General features: G+C 39.8%; 1 protein-coding gene across 2 annotated transcripts in view; it reads right to left on the bottom strand.

The window, feature by feature from the left end:
• Window positions 1-10,235, bottom strand: part of EZR (ezrin) — a 39,145-nt gene extending 28,910 nt beyond the window's left edge. The window contains exons 1-2 of one of the 2 annotated variants that reach the window (XM_034428548.3): window positions 9,974-10,235; window positions 8,389-8,484 (exon numbers count right to left, since the gene is read on the bottom strand). In XM_034428548.3, the coding sequence (XP_034284439.1) occupies window positions 8,389-8,400 (12 nt within the window). In that variant the 5' untranslated portion in view covers window positions 8,401-8,484; window positions 9,974-10,235. Of the gene's footprint in view, window positions 1-8,388; window positions 8,485-9,248; window positions 9,805-9,973 lie in introns of those variants that run through there. The other variant, XM_034428549.3, reaches the window with a different exon arrangement.
• Window positions 10,236-14,864: the final 4,629 nt, after the last annotated feature.

The raw sequence follows: 14,864 nt of genomic DNA on the forward strand, positions 1-14,864 counted from the left end.
TGCATGAATATCAATTGAGAGAAATTTCCTGTCCCGTCCCTTCCCGTCCCTTCCCCGGTAAGTCTGGTGATTTTCTTCTACCTATCCTAACAATGCAATTTTAATACTCAGGGGGAAGGTATATCAGGATAGGTTTGAGGCTAATGTTATGATTTATGCATGCCAAAAATATGTTTTAAGAAATATGTTGATATTTTTAAATATGTCTCATTCAAGAACCAATTAATATGATGTGTCAAATGCTAGAAGGCCTGATCGAGAATGAAATCTGGATTTTGCTAGTGGTATGAGAATTTTAAAAATTTGCTCTTAATATGTTAATTTAAACTGGAATTAATTAGATTACCATTTAATCTAATGAAATAATTGTTACTATTAATAATTCTATGAATTTTCTGTAGTTCAGCCCTTAGTTCTATTTAGATTTTCTGAATTAATAACACACTACAAGTTAAGTTGGGCAGCTACCATTGCAACAGGATTGATTAATAAGCTTTCCATTCCAACTTGCTGTTTATTTCAAAGCAATAGTAACTTACATGCACATAAAGATACACATGGCTAATCTATAACAATGTAATCACGCTCCAGCTCAAGTCCCAAAAACAAAGCAAGAGAAAATAGATGCTTTTTCTACATTCTTATGAAAAAAAAATCCCTTTCCTGTTTCTCTTTTATCTACAATTCAATTATCGCCCAACATCTAAGGATATAAATAGAATTGAATGCAAGCCACAATTCCATAGAAATGTAGAAAATACTTGTATTATTTTGAATATCATTATTTTGTGTTTCTCGACTCAAAAACTCAGTTTTCATATTCTTTAAGTAAAGCTGCTTTCTCTTACATGTATTCCCGATATCAATTGAAACTCAAAAATTTTAAGTAAACAAATGGACTGTGAAGCATAACTAGCAAAATAATTTCTGCAAAACAAGAGATCACACACATCCCCTAATTTGCATAATTCATAAAGAATGCAAATTTGATGTTACAGAAGCTTGGTGGAAACTTCTGCCATTCTACTTCTCTGTATAATATTCTACTTTCTGTTCCTAGAAGAAAGACAAGATAATAAAAGAATAGTTTGAAAAAATAGGAAAACCATGTAATGATCATACATAGGTTTCATTTTTTGTCACCAATTAATTACTTTTAAATCTGACTTTTTTTCTAGCTTTATGCTTTAGAATAGGCTTAAGACCAAATTTAAAGCTATTCAATAAGTATTGAATATATCCAATCATTAATGACTAGCACAAGGATGCATTAATAATCTTATCCTTCAGCCTATGATTTAATATAGCTACATAATAGCAATAGCACTTAGACTTATATACCGCTCACAGTGTTTTACAACCCTCTCTAATTGGTTTACAGTCAGCCTATTGTCCCCAACAATCTGGGTCCTCATTTTACCGACTTCGGAAGAATTGAAGGCTGAATCAACCTTGAGCCGCTCAGGATCAAACTTCTAGCAGTCAGCAGAGTCAGCCTGCAATACTGAATTCTAACCACTGCGTCATCACTGCTCATAGGCTCATAGTATCATAGGACGGCTTTCAGAACAATTCAGGAAAAAAATAAGCTCAAGAATCAATGTTTATTTTGCAGTGAGTTGAGGCCTGCTGCCATATGTAAGCCACTCTTCAACTTACAAAAATAGATCAGTGGGCACTTTATATTCCAAAGGTTTTCTCTCTTAAGAAAAACAGGTGTCTGTTTCAGACACCTTGCCATGTTAATCTAAGATACCCGTATTCTTTAAAAAAGTAAAGGTTCCCCTTGCACATATGTTCTAGTCGTTCCCGACTCTAGGGGATGGTGCTCATCTCCATTTCAAAGCCGAAGAGCCAGCGCTGTCCGAAGACGTCTCTGTGGTCATGTGGCTGGCATGACTAAACGCCAAAGGTGCATGGAACGCTCTTACCTTCCGAGCAAAAGTGGTCCCTATTTTTCTACTTCCATTTTTTATGTGCTTTCAAACTGCTAGGTTGGCAGAAGCTGGGACAAGTAACAGGAGCTCACCCCATTACGCGGCACTAGGGATTCGAACCACTGAACTGGTGACCTTTCGATCAACAAGCTCAGCGTCTTAGCCACTGAGCCACTACGTCTCTATCCGTATTCTTTAGGGCAATCTAAACAAACTGCAAGGTGTTTAGGGCAATTTATAATGGTCAGGTTCGCATGCAATAGCACTTCTAATCCTAGGTCATCTAGCTAAGTACTGGATAGGAACCACAGAACTTGAGGAAAAAGATAAATGATCCCCATCTTCTCCCTACTGAAACTAGAAGGTGACTAATATGTTTAAAACAGGGTAATCCCCTATGATGGTTCTTTTCCTTTTCTAATTATCCTGTCAAAAAACTGCTTAGTAATTACTAGTTAGGTAGAAAAATGAGCCTGGACAGCACTAAGGTACTCAGCCATGCTTACAAATTTTAGACTATCCTCACATTCATAATATAAAAATCAGTGCCTCTTGTCTCCTTTTACAATACATTTCAGAATACGTCAGCATTTCGGCTTCCTAGCATTAATTAGCAGCAGAAAGGGGGAAAAGAAAGACTGGAAAAAAACTTTTTCTAAATGTCAGGTGACAAATCTAACTCGGGCACGGTTAAGAACATACTGTAAGCAGCTTTTGTTGATTAGATGAAGGAACTTTTTCCTCAGCCCACAGAACATTCTTGTGTAACTTAGACATAAAGTCCAGGAGGTCATATTGAAACAGAACCCTATCACAGAGCCTGATTAGCAAATTCACTGTATTGCTTTATGCTGCTTAATTGAGAAGTGTAGAAAGCCTCTGATTGTAGAGGAGGGCAGTTTCTTTTTATCAGTGCAGACTATTCAGGATCGAGAGGTGAAGGAGCAGTGGAAATATAGAATGGCAGCAGAAAACAGCAAGAGTATATTTAAAGGTACAGCAACTACACTTGAGAAAGTGCTAATAAATATACTGAATTCAACATTAATTTGAATTATTACTATAAAAGACATCAAAATAAATTACTCCCAGTTCACGTTTCCGGCTAGGAAAATAACCTCTACTTACTATACTTCAATAAATAATAAGAAAAATGCACCAATTATAAACCTTTCTATAAATTTATTGGCGGGCCATGAAAGTTCACCTACACAGAAGAAAACAAAAACTATACTCTGGATCAAAGCAAAGATCTATCTAATCCAATAATTTATTTCTTACAATGATTTCTCACAATGATCAACTGAAGATTTATAAAAAAATATGTTCATATTTTACCATATTTTAACATATGTTACCTATATGTTGTCTTAAGTACTTCTGTTTGTCAATCATTCAGCCTTATGAAAAACCTTAAGTAGATTCCACATGTAGCATTTTGAGAAAACAAACCTCTCTAACCGCTTTATCCACAACATGAATAATTTTAAAGAGCTTTATCTTATGACCCTTATCACTCCCCCCCCCAAATAAAATCCATATGTGTTAAATTTTTCCCATTATGAAGAATATATGTAGCTCAGTGTTGAGTTCTTGGTATTCTCAAGTTATTTTCTCTTCCTGCAGCATTTCATTCCTAAACTAGGTCAACATCATGAGTTCCAATTTTACCTAGAGAGGACTTGCTTCAATTGCTTGATAAATTTGATTTTTCTTTGTAACTTTTATCCAGATGCACAATGCTCATAAAGATTTAACAATCAGAACTCTATATAATACTCCTAATCATTGCAGCAAAGAAGACCGCAGCATTACAGAACTGTATCATTTCAATACTAATGATCTTAAGGATAATATCTTGGGTCATAACTTGTCATAACTTGGGTATGTTGGTTGGCTTCCTGTGTTGTGTGGTCTTTTAAAACCATGGTTTGCTCAGTATCACATTAACTCTCTAACTGCTAATTAATAAATACAAGGAAGGAAGAAAAGACAAATGGAATCCTCAGGCTTTCTAAAAAATAAAATACAAAAAAACTTGGCACCCTAATTTTTTTTTGTCTCTCAAAGTTAAGGTGCTAACTTGCTAACTACCTATAAAATTTCCTTCTTTTGTGGAAACACAAAAAGCAGCACTGGTGAAAGCATATTTATCTTCCTTTTTCTCAAGTCATAGCTTTAATTATTACAATCTGCATAGCAGAGGTAGGTTTCAGCAGGTTCTGACCAGTTCTGGAGAACCAGTAGTGGAAATTTTGAGTAATTCGGAGAACCGGTAGTAAAAATTCTGACTGGCCCCGCCTCCATCTATTCTCTGCCTCCCAAGTCCCAGCTGATTGGGAGGAAATGGGGATTTTGCAGTAACCTTCTCCTGGAATGGGATAGGGATGGAGATTTTGCAGTAACCTTCCACTGGAGTGGGGTGGGAATGGAGATTTTACAGTATCCTTCCCCTGCCACGCCCACCAAGCCACGCCACCAAGCCACGCCCACCAAGCCACGCCCACAGAACAGGTAGTAAAAAATTTTGAAACCCACCATTGCTCCATAGGTCCAGCTTACTGAACCTGTGGATCTATGCTGTACCTACAAAAAACCCTATAGCAGATATGTTATGAGCTGTAAAGAACACATAGAACCATTATACCTTCACCCTATTAATTAGCTATTTTATCTTTTAGGTCAAAGAGCTGCATCTTTGCATCCATTTCATGCCTGCAAATTTCCTTTAAAAAAAGTAGAAATTGCACTAGCAAAATGCCGCTAAGCATCAGACTCTTTTACCTCAACTTTTCCAGTCTTCCAAAGCTTTGGAGTGGGTCTGATTTTCTTAACATTACCAAGTCTATTTAGTATACTGTATTACAGGTCTGCACATAATATGGCCTTCCTAGCAGCCTTCTGTGGCTCACTGGTGTTTTTTAAAAAGTCCCTCCACTAAACATTGTTGCTGCCAGAAGAATCTGCTGCCATCTCTGCCCCCAAAGACAAGCTGCTGAGCACCTGCAGTGCCTCCAGGCTTCATTGACTGGGCCATTGAACAGCTGATCAATGCACCAGGTGTTCCTTTGTGGCCCATGATTTTTAAGGTATCAGTCAGGTCCTTTCCCCTCCATGAATTGTGCTGGCCTTTTTGTTTGCTAACACAAATATAGCCTAATAGGTTTTTAGAGTTACATAACTACCGTGCTTGTCAGAAGTAAATGTTTCACATTCTTAAAAAGCAACTAATATTCAGGAATAAATCTTGTAACATTGGAACTCTAGTTCTCCTATGGTCTAATATTTTTTTTCTTTGCTTTTTAAACTTCCCATTACATTTAACGTGTCCATAGAAAACTGGAGCCTAGGAAGAAGAGAGCATTCTGTAGATATGTCACAGAAAGCAAAGGTTACAATAATCCCAGGATAGGATAATGAGAACTGCAGTTTGAGCACTACGATATTCAAGCATCTCTCTAAACCAGCTGACTAGAATAACAGTAACTATGGACCCCTGGCTCTAGGCCTTGACCCTGTCATTGCAAAAAATGAATATGCATTCTGTGGAAAGTTAATAAAACTTTCTGGCAATCCATTGCACAGCAAGATATGTTTGCGCAATAACAGCTCCTTTAGCCTTAACCACACAGACAAATACTGCAATATCTTCTTGGAAGAAACCTACTTTAGTGAAACTAATGAACTCTGCCATCTTTCAGAATTCCAAGTTCATTATTAAACAGCTTTTTAGATACCAGTTTTGCTGGAGAAGCACATTCTTGGCTTCCATGTGACTTGTGGAAAAGTAATTCAGAATAGCAGTCATTCAGTGCAAATGCACAGTCCAAGGTCATAGGGGGAACTACAGCAATCACTCCTGTTAATCTGTGTGTATATAAAAAAAAGTTTACAACTTGAACTACAGGATGAGAAATGTGAAGAACCTGCCTTCCAAGGTTTTTTACAGGTTGTCTTTGACTTGCGACCATTTGAAGTTACGCGGGATCTAACTTGGGCTATTTATGACCTGGATTTAAAATTCAATGGCTGTTTCCCCAGTGGTACTTATGGGTCTTGGCATCACAGCCACACTTACTGTCATTTGCAGTGTCCTGCAGTCACATGATCACATTTTACAATAGTTTCTCTGAAAATTGGCACTTCCATTCTTTTTGTGGCATTCTTAATGACCGCAGTGACCACTTTACAATTGCTCTTAATGTAATGGCCCTTACAAAAAGGTCATAAAATTGGGTTGGTTATGTGACCAACTCATTTTAAGACTCATATGACTTATGACTGTGATGGGCAGGCTCCATTACAATAATAAATTGAGGACTACCTGTAGAGTTTGACCGTTCAAAACATTCTGCTCTGGAGATCAAACCTCTGAGGAATTTACAGAATGTTCCATATTTGTTCTGGACTATGACAATCCAGCCATTCCTGGGTTAGTCTGGCAATCTTCCGGAAGTTAATCTTTCAGGACAAGAAATGGCTTATAGTGTACTAGACATGGAACAGACTATTTTGCACATATTACTTTCTCCTTTTTGTCCGTAAAAGCAGTTGGATACAATTTTTAAATTAAAAAAATCACAGTTATTAATTGCTTTAAGTTTTTTGACTAAGCTAGATGTCAGCACTAGAGTAAATGCAGGTAAATGCTTGACACTAGAATTCTAAGTGCAGCTATTCAGCAAATCATACTAAATGAGACAATTTCTTAAAATAAATAAATAAATAATCAAATGACATTTCATACAAGAAGAGGTGTTCCAGTACATATTACTGGACTGAAAAGAAACACTTGAATAGTGGAAGCCTTCATAAAGGTATACTGAATTACTTGATGTCATCTAGGGAGCTCTGGATAAGTCTTTAAATTTAATTCTGGGGAAAAGGTGGGACTCCCCCCGCCAATATTCCCCACTGCCCAAATAAACAGAGAAAAACATGGTCAAAGGCACAAAGGCTTTTCTCTCCTGTCAATCAATAAAGAACAATAGCTAATGCCACCGATACTTAGGAAGGAGCATGCCAGATACAATTAGTGTAAATTACTGCAACAGGGTGTTGGAGAGAGAAAGCAAGGTCCAGATATTTTCAGAGGAATCCATTCTTGCATAATCAATATCTGCAATCTTGGGTCCAAAGAATAAACAATATAACATCATCAACCCCACCAAAGACAAAGGAAAAAGCATTCCAATATAGAGAGAAGAATCACAGAGGAAACTGATAAAACACATGAAATGTCTTACAGAATTTCTCAATTTCTTATCTGGAAACAGTGGACTTCCTTCACATCAACTTTTTTTTTAAAGGATCCAACTTTAATTTTGTTAAGAAATGTACATTCATATGATGAATTAAAGGAGCACAATCTACCAGCAAGACTTGAGCATGCATAAAAGCTATGCAGAATTCAGGATAATTATATGGTATGGTGTCCTTGTTTATCTTTACATTTCAACAGACAACAGGAAGCCAATGCAAGTCTAGGACAACAATATATTTTATTATAATTGCAATAAGCAGCCCATACATGACAATAAGACAACCATAGGTGGTAATATTCATGCTCTAATAAACTAAAATATTAAAAATGCACATTGGTCAAGTAATAGCATGAAGAAAATTAAGTGGAGAAATAAGGAACATATTCTTCAAGTGCAGTCTGCAAAATGGTGCTAACAGTGATACTTAAGGAATTGGAAGTTGAGGGAAAAGATCAATAAGAAAGCCAAAAGCCTGCCACTCCCTTTTACTGTATCAAAGCACTGCAGCCAGCCTGTGTAGGAACTGCTATTTATTATTGTCAAAATCCTTAAGAACCCGAAACTGTACCTTTTTTTACCTCCATGTCACTTGTTAGAGCCTCAATCAATTCTTTCCACATTAATAACAACACAAGAGAAATTTAGATCTCATACAACATTAGTGTGGTTAGTTTTACTTAGGACCATCAAAATCTAGCCAGACAATATACAAGCACAAAATGTGTCAGATTTATATAAAAAGTGGTTGCATTTATATATAAACTATACAAATGCAACCACTTTTTATATAAATCTATTTAGTCTCATATCTACAATATGACATCCAAATCTTTCTCTCTCTCCCTAGATTTCTTGCCAGGAAAAAAACTGCAGTTTTTTCTATGAATGACAATTTTATACCTGTCAATTCAGGGTTGTTTTATAACGTTAAGGAGGTTTACTCCAATTAAAATGGACTAGATTCCGAATCAGAAGATAAAAACCCACAATTAATAGTGTAATTTGATTAAATTTTGATCAAAGATTATAAATTTCTTTGCATTTTTAGACTCAGAAGGCCCCCAAAGAACATCTTACATGTAAGTGCATGTAAGAAATTAAACGATAATTTCTATAACTCATACTAAAGGGAACTTTAATGGAACAAATATCATAAAACAAGAGTAAAGCTCTTTGTTTTTATTTACCGGTTTCGGCATTTTTGGTTCCTGAGGTTTTCCTGTCGATCCAAGACCAAATATTCATACAGCAGTTTATGGATATCCTCTTTGCTTCCAGGAGATCTGGTAGAATGGGTTACAAGGAAGACCAACTCAGACACATGACATAGTTAAGGAGCTTTAGGCAGGTTAAGTAAGCAAAAATGATTCACTCATGACCAATAATTACTTAGTAACACTACCACTTTACAAAGAAACAGAACCAGCAGCCTCACCCAGTAGAGGGGGGGGGAAAAAAGAGTCCAATTGTAAGTAGAGAAGGTCATTTTGCCAGCCACACCCATAAGAGCAGCTTCAAGATTCTTGAGAGAGAGAGAGAGAGGGAGGGAGGGAGAGGGAGAGAAAGAAAGAGAGACTGTCTCGGGGATGGTATCTAAAGCCAGTATCCCAGCAACAAGAGAATCAACGAAACCCCTCGGAAGGAAAACTTGTGCTAAGCCTCTCAGGCCACCAGTTGATAGCTCGTATTTCTCAAAGTCGGCTCCTTTTAGAAGACAATGGCTGCAATCTGATTAGGACTATTCCGCAATAAGCCAGCTGCAGGCGCCCAGTCCACATAGGACTAAAACACACGGAGGGGTCGATCTTAACCCTGGGGGGGGGGCATCGGTAATTGTTCCCTGGTGCCCTTCAAGACTACTGTAAACAGGGGAAGGAGACATTTTCTGATGATGTAGGTCCGATGTAACCCGCAGTCTTTTTCAGCGACTCAATGTTTGGGGGGTGGGGAAGACCCCTTCGTTTAACGCCCCCCGCCCGCCCCCCCTCCCCCAAGGACACAAATGGCCTCCTTTTGTACTGGTAGCGCCACCTTCACGTTCACGTACAGGGAAGTTCAGCATTTCTATTTTTCGCCCTCCTTCCTTGCGCGCGCGAAAAGGGGAGCTCGATTCTTTTCAGTAGCTCAGTTCTTCCGTTTCGAGTAACCAGACGAAACGCTCGCCTGTTCAACGTCCGTAAACGCGCTCTTAAAAAGCGGACCCGAAGAGGAGCGCAACGCCACCCACGCCGAAGGGTGGCTGGGTCTTCCTAAATCAAGAGGGGCTTTTCGCGCGAGGGAAAGGGGTGGGGGAAAAAACCGTAGTGGAAAAAAACCAGATTCCAGGAAGCGGCGATCTTTCGCACGCTTCCTGGAGTAGAAGTTTCCTTGAACTCCGTGGGACGCGGAGGGAGGGAGCGAGAGACTTCTACTTTCCGCAAACCTCCGGGAAGCCGAGCGCGAAGTTTGTCCCAAACTCCGAAGGAGGCTGAGGGGGAAAAAGAGAAGGCGCAAATCCTGCTCCGGAAAAAAAAAAAAAAAGGCCAAATTCCCTGTGAGAGAGAAGCGCAGCGTGGGAATCCCCCGCCGCGGCACCTGTGGCCAAAGCCTTGTTAGTCAGTCCCCCACCACCCACCCACCCCCGGCGCTTCTTCCTCCTTTCCCGCCTCGGACGCGAGAGCTTCCCGAAACCGTTTCGGATCCTTCGGGGGGCGGGGGTGGGTGGTGAACCTGCTTTCCTTTCCCGCCAACGCAAGGCAACCTGCGGAGAGAAGGTTCTCTCGGCGGCCTTACCTCGCCGGCGCGTCCTCTCTCTTCAAGCGGGTGGAGCGGTTTTTGCTGCGGCGCGGTTGCTCCAGCTGCTTTGGCTCTTTCTCTGGGCGTGCCTTTCCCGGGCCCTCCCCGGCTGGCCGCGTCAATATGGCTGACGGCGTCGAGAGGGCGAGCGCAGCCGATCGCTCGCTTTGCCGCCGAAGCCCCTCAAGCCCAACGTGCTGCAGCCTGCAACGCGCGAAAGCTTGCAGCGACCTCCCAGCTGGTTGTCAACCCGAAGAAAGGAGGACCGGAGGAGAAAGATTTAACATGCCCGCAGCGGGTGTGTTAAGCCTGGCAGAGTCCTGTGATTTGCAAAGCGCCCGGACAATTATTTTCAGATTCTTGTTAAGGAAAGAAAGAAAGAAGGCGCGTCTGGTCCGTTTCGGCCCTCCACCCTCACGCACAATTGCCGGGCGCTTCTGTCCCGACGCAGCCTGAAAAGTTACTTCGCTGCTTGTACCTTGTTGAAGGAAGGTGCAACAGTGATGGTGAAGTAGTGGAAAGGTTCTTAGGGAAACCAGGACACAAACCGGCTTGAAGTAATAATAGTCTTGGAAAGAAATTCATTAAGATTAGATAGATAAACCTAAACCAGGGGTGTCCAGCCTTGGTCACTTTAGGACTTGTGGATTTCAACTCCCAGAATTCCCCAGCCAGCATTTCTGAGAGTTCAAGTCCGCAGGTCTTAAAAGTAGCCAAGGTTGGACACCTCTGACTCAAACCATTATTATCATTGCCACCCCAGTGAGGGTGTCCATGTTAGTCCATTGATCCTGTTCATTGAGGAAAGAATTTAATGAAACAGGACCAAACAAGTGAAGGCTATAGAAGTCTCCAAACTTCCTGAAGCAGAAAACGGATCACCTAAGAGAAGCAGGTGGCAGTAAAAAAGGAAGTCCAAGCCACAACCCCAGGGAAGCAAAAGGTGGGAGAAAAAGTATCATTTCTCTTTCTGCCTAGCCCTTATGAATGTGTAGTGTAGCCATAGGCATTTGCACAGCATCACAATATACAATATAATGATATAGACATGGGCAGCAATTTTATTAAAACAATAACCTGAACCCTATCTGGAATTCATTGAAGATACTCATATTACTTTGACTCGGGGACCAAGATAAAATCTTGACCTGAACTCTTTGATGGTCCAATGTTTGTGTGTGTGTGTGTGTGTGTATGTGTGTTTGTTTAAACACTATGAAACTAATTTGCTGGTACCTTTATTCCTTATCTAATTACACCTGTAAGATTTCTTCCTGGTCTAGAAATATTCACCTTGTCTAGTATTGCTTAACTTTTTGACATCAGCAGTTTAATCTTGCTATTGCTGTCAGCTATGGGAAAGCTCACTCGGGGCTCTATTTGTCCCAAAACAGTTCTATTCCTTGGTTCTATTCCTACCCCAAACAGTAACAGAATACAATAGCTTTGTGGTGCTTTAATTCTGGGGACAATGTAGTCTCTTCACTCCAGATAAAATCAGGAAGGAGAGAGAGAGAGCTTACCAAAATTTTGGAAGAATCTTTTAAAAGCAGATGGTGTCATAATATTGGTGTGTTGAAGTGGACATCTTATTTATGTTTGATGTATAAATAATTAGTGCAGAAGAAACAATGACAGAGTAAGCAACCCATGGCCTAACACAATGTTACTGATCTTCTGAAAATGCTTTACTACTTGGGCTGGTTGGATACTTTGACACAGATTATTCATTAATGTATACTCTCTTTTTCTTTGCTTTATCTAGTGTCCTAACAGAAGAAAGGGACAAATAATTGAAAAGTTCTTTGATACTATATATGTATAACCCCCAATTGTTGTTTTGCTACATAAATCAAAGTTCCTCAGAAGGGAATGAGCAGCAAACTCTTTGAAGCAAATTTATAATTCCAGTTCTAACTTAAAGTATGTTGTGTTGTAGGAAGTTAGCACCCACCCCTTTCCTAGAAGAATGAGATATTTTAGGAAATATTAAAAAGGCAGAATATTATGTATGAGAAATGGAGAAGCATGTTTTAAAGACAAAGCAGGTCCCACCTTCCTGCCTCCCCCCCCTTTGTTAATGGGCCACAGTCAAAGGACCATCATCTGCAACACAATAGGACCCATCTAGGACAAAAACTCACCACATGGCACCTGGGAAGATTATATCAGACAGCAAGGCTAGCTAAGACCCCCACCCCCTGGGAGTCTGACAACCAATCAGGATACTCTTTTGGGGGCCCAGGAAGTTCAAAGCCAGAGAGAGCATAAAACCCAGGGACTCACTGTATCTTGCCCCTTTTCTGTTCAGGAACTCAAACCATGTGATCCTGTCCGCCAGTAAACCATCTTTCCAAGCAGTTTCCATGTTTCCAGTGTCTTTTTCCCCACTTGGAGCTGAACCCAGAAGGATATTTCTTCCAACAGTGTTATAGGCAGCACAGATGTCTACATATATCGTGGCACATATCTGAACTGCACATGTTTATATTGCAGGACAGAAGTAGACAACTCATTAGCCAATGAGTACATTTGTTACATCGGTGTCTTCACCAAATGGCTCTCATGGACATGCTTATACATTGGAACAACAGTTGTGATACGCCAATCATGAAATATCCATTTTATGCAGAATGCTGCAATTCTCCTCTTATGTTTTCTAATGTTATAGGATGTTTATTACTGCCTCATTTTGCCTTTTTATTTGGGGGAGTAGGGCAGGCATGTGTTCATCCTGGCAAACAAAGCACTGAGCTGCAGTGACTCACTATTTTTATTTTAAAATGCTTGTATGGTGGGCCAGAGACATGCAATCAATGCTAGATGCTTGGGCCTTATTGAATAGCAAGCTGACTTCTCATTTAATTCTTTTAAAAATATCTAAGAAGAAGATTTATTGATCTACCTGAGAATTTTGCCTATCCCTACAGTTCATGCTTTTGTAGCTTTTAATTGTATCCATGGTCTCAGGCTGTAAGAAAGGATATTTTTGGGACAGGGCATAAAATACGGTACTTTCAGGAAGCCAATAAGTGTTGAAAAATTTGGAAAAACAAATGGTAAGACCTCTTTCAGCCATGCCAAAAAGAAATCCTGAAAACAGCAGATGGAGGAAAGGTTAGATTTAAGGGATCAGAGAGAAAGAGAGAGAGATTGGGGCTGATACACCCCCCCCATGGTTTTTTTCTAAAATACGGGTTGTTCAGAAAACAGTTTTGTAGGACAACATACAGATGCTAAAAATAGTTACAAATCAAAATTTCTCTCCTTATTTGGGGATGGAATTCTGGCATACACAGAGCTTGGCTTTATAGTGTTTTTGGTGTGAGCTTGTACAATTTGCATTGACCTAGGCTAGTGTATTTCAACCTTGACAATTTTAAGATGAGTGGACTTCAAATCCCAGAATTCCCCAGCCAACAATGTGGAAGTTGTCAAGATTGAAAAACCCTGATCTAGGCATTATGAGGATTCTTTGGCCTGTCCAATCATGAATGCAGTTTCATATCTTTGGTATATATGTTACTAAAGATTAGTGTTTACATTCATGACCTCTTTTTTTCAGCTTTTCACATATGGGGAAATCAAGGATTACTTATTCTGGGAACTGAACAAAATACAGAGATAATTTCATAATGATTTAACCATTATTTTTCATATATAGACATATGTAAGATAAATTTCCTGAGGGCGGGGGGAACCTTCCAGCTTCCCCATTCCACTTCACTGATAGTTGGCTGAAAGGGACAGGAAAATCCTGGTTGTGATGGCTTTGCTGGTTTGTTTCATAAATGGAATGAGAGGAACTGCAGTTCAGAATCAGCTTGTAATGTTCAATTAGGACTAGAGATCAAAAGAAGATGGAGTGCCTGGATTTTCTGATAAAATAATCCATGTCCAAGTAGGGATTTAAGTACTTCCATGAATCAATATTTATGATTCAGAGACAATATGTAACTCATTTAAATCTAATAACATTTATTGTGGCATAAGGTTTCATAGATTCCAGTTTAGTAGTGAATAGCCTGGTGAATCTACTTTGTTTTTTCTTAATAGAACTCTGACATTTGGCAAGCGCACCTAGTCTGTTTGGATGTGCAAAGTGACAAAGAATGGAGGAAATTATCGCTCCTTATATTGATAAATGATGCTACTCGCTGCTCTCTGTGGATGCCATCATTTTGATTGTGATAATGTGTTCTAGAAGGGGGCCAGGATTGTGACTAAGTCCACTCTGTTGAGTTGGTGAACATTGCAGGACCACATTAATAACTGGAATATGGAGACAGCAGAAAATAAGAGAAAGAACTGGAGAAAATCACAAAATATAAAGACCTGCAAATTGAAGTAGAACAACTTTGGCAAAAGAAAGTAAAGATAGTTCAAATAGTAATACCGTATTTTCCGGCGTATAAGACGACTTTTTAACACATGAAAATCTTCTCAAAAGTCGGGGGTCGTCTTATACGCCGGGTGTCGTTCTCCTGTAACCAGGCAGACCAGCCCAAAAGACTCTGACGAGCCTTAAATGGCTCTGGCAATCCAAGCTCTGACGATCCCAGCTTTGCCTGCTAATCAGGCAACTCAGCTGGGATGCCAGAGCCATGTAAAAGGAAAAAACTTTTTTCCTTTTACGTGGCTCTGCAAGCTCTGACGATCCCAGCTGAGTTGCCTGCTAATCAGGCAACTCTGCTGGGATCGCCAGAGCCATGGAGAAGGAAAAAAGTTTTCCCCCTCCAGCTTGCTTACCTTAGCTGCTAATCGCAACGCTTGCCTTGCTTCGCTTGCCTGAATCCATTCCATCAGCAAGCCACTCCCTGCCTGCAATCAAGCAGACAGGAGTTGTGGACTTCAACTCCCAGAATTCCTCAGCCAGCAAAACAAAGCT

The sequence above is a fragment of the Pantherophis guttatus genome, chromosome 1 (assembly GCF_059756535.1).
Source record: "Pantherophis guttatus breed Tessera chromosome 1, ASM5975653v1, whole genome shotgun sequence".
Taxonomy (NCBI): domain Eukaryota; kingdom Metazoa; phylum Chordata; class Lepidosauria; order Squamata; family Colubridae; genus Pantherophis; species Pantherophis guttatus.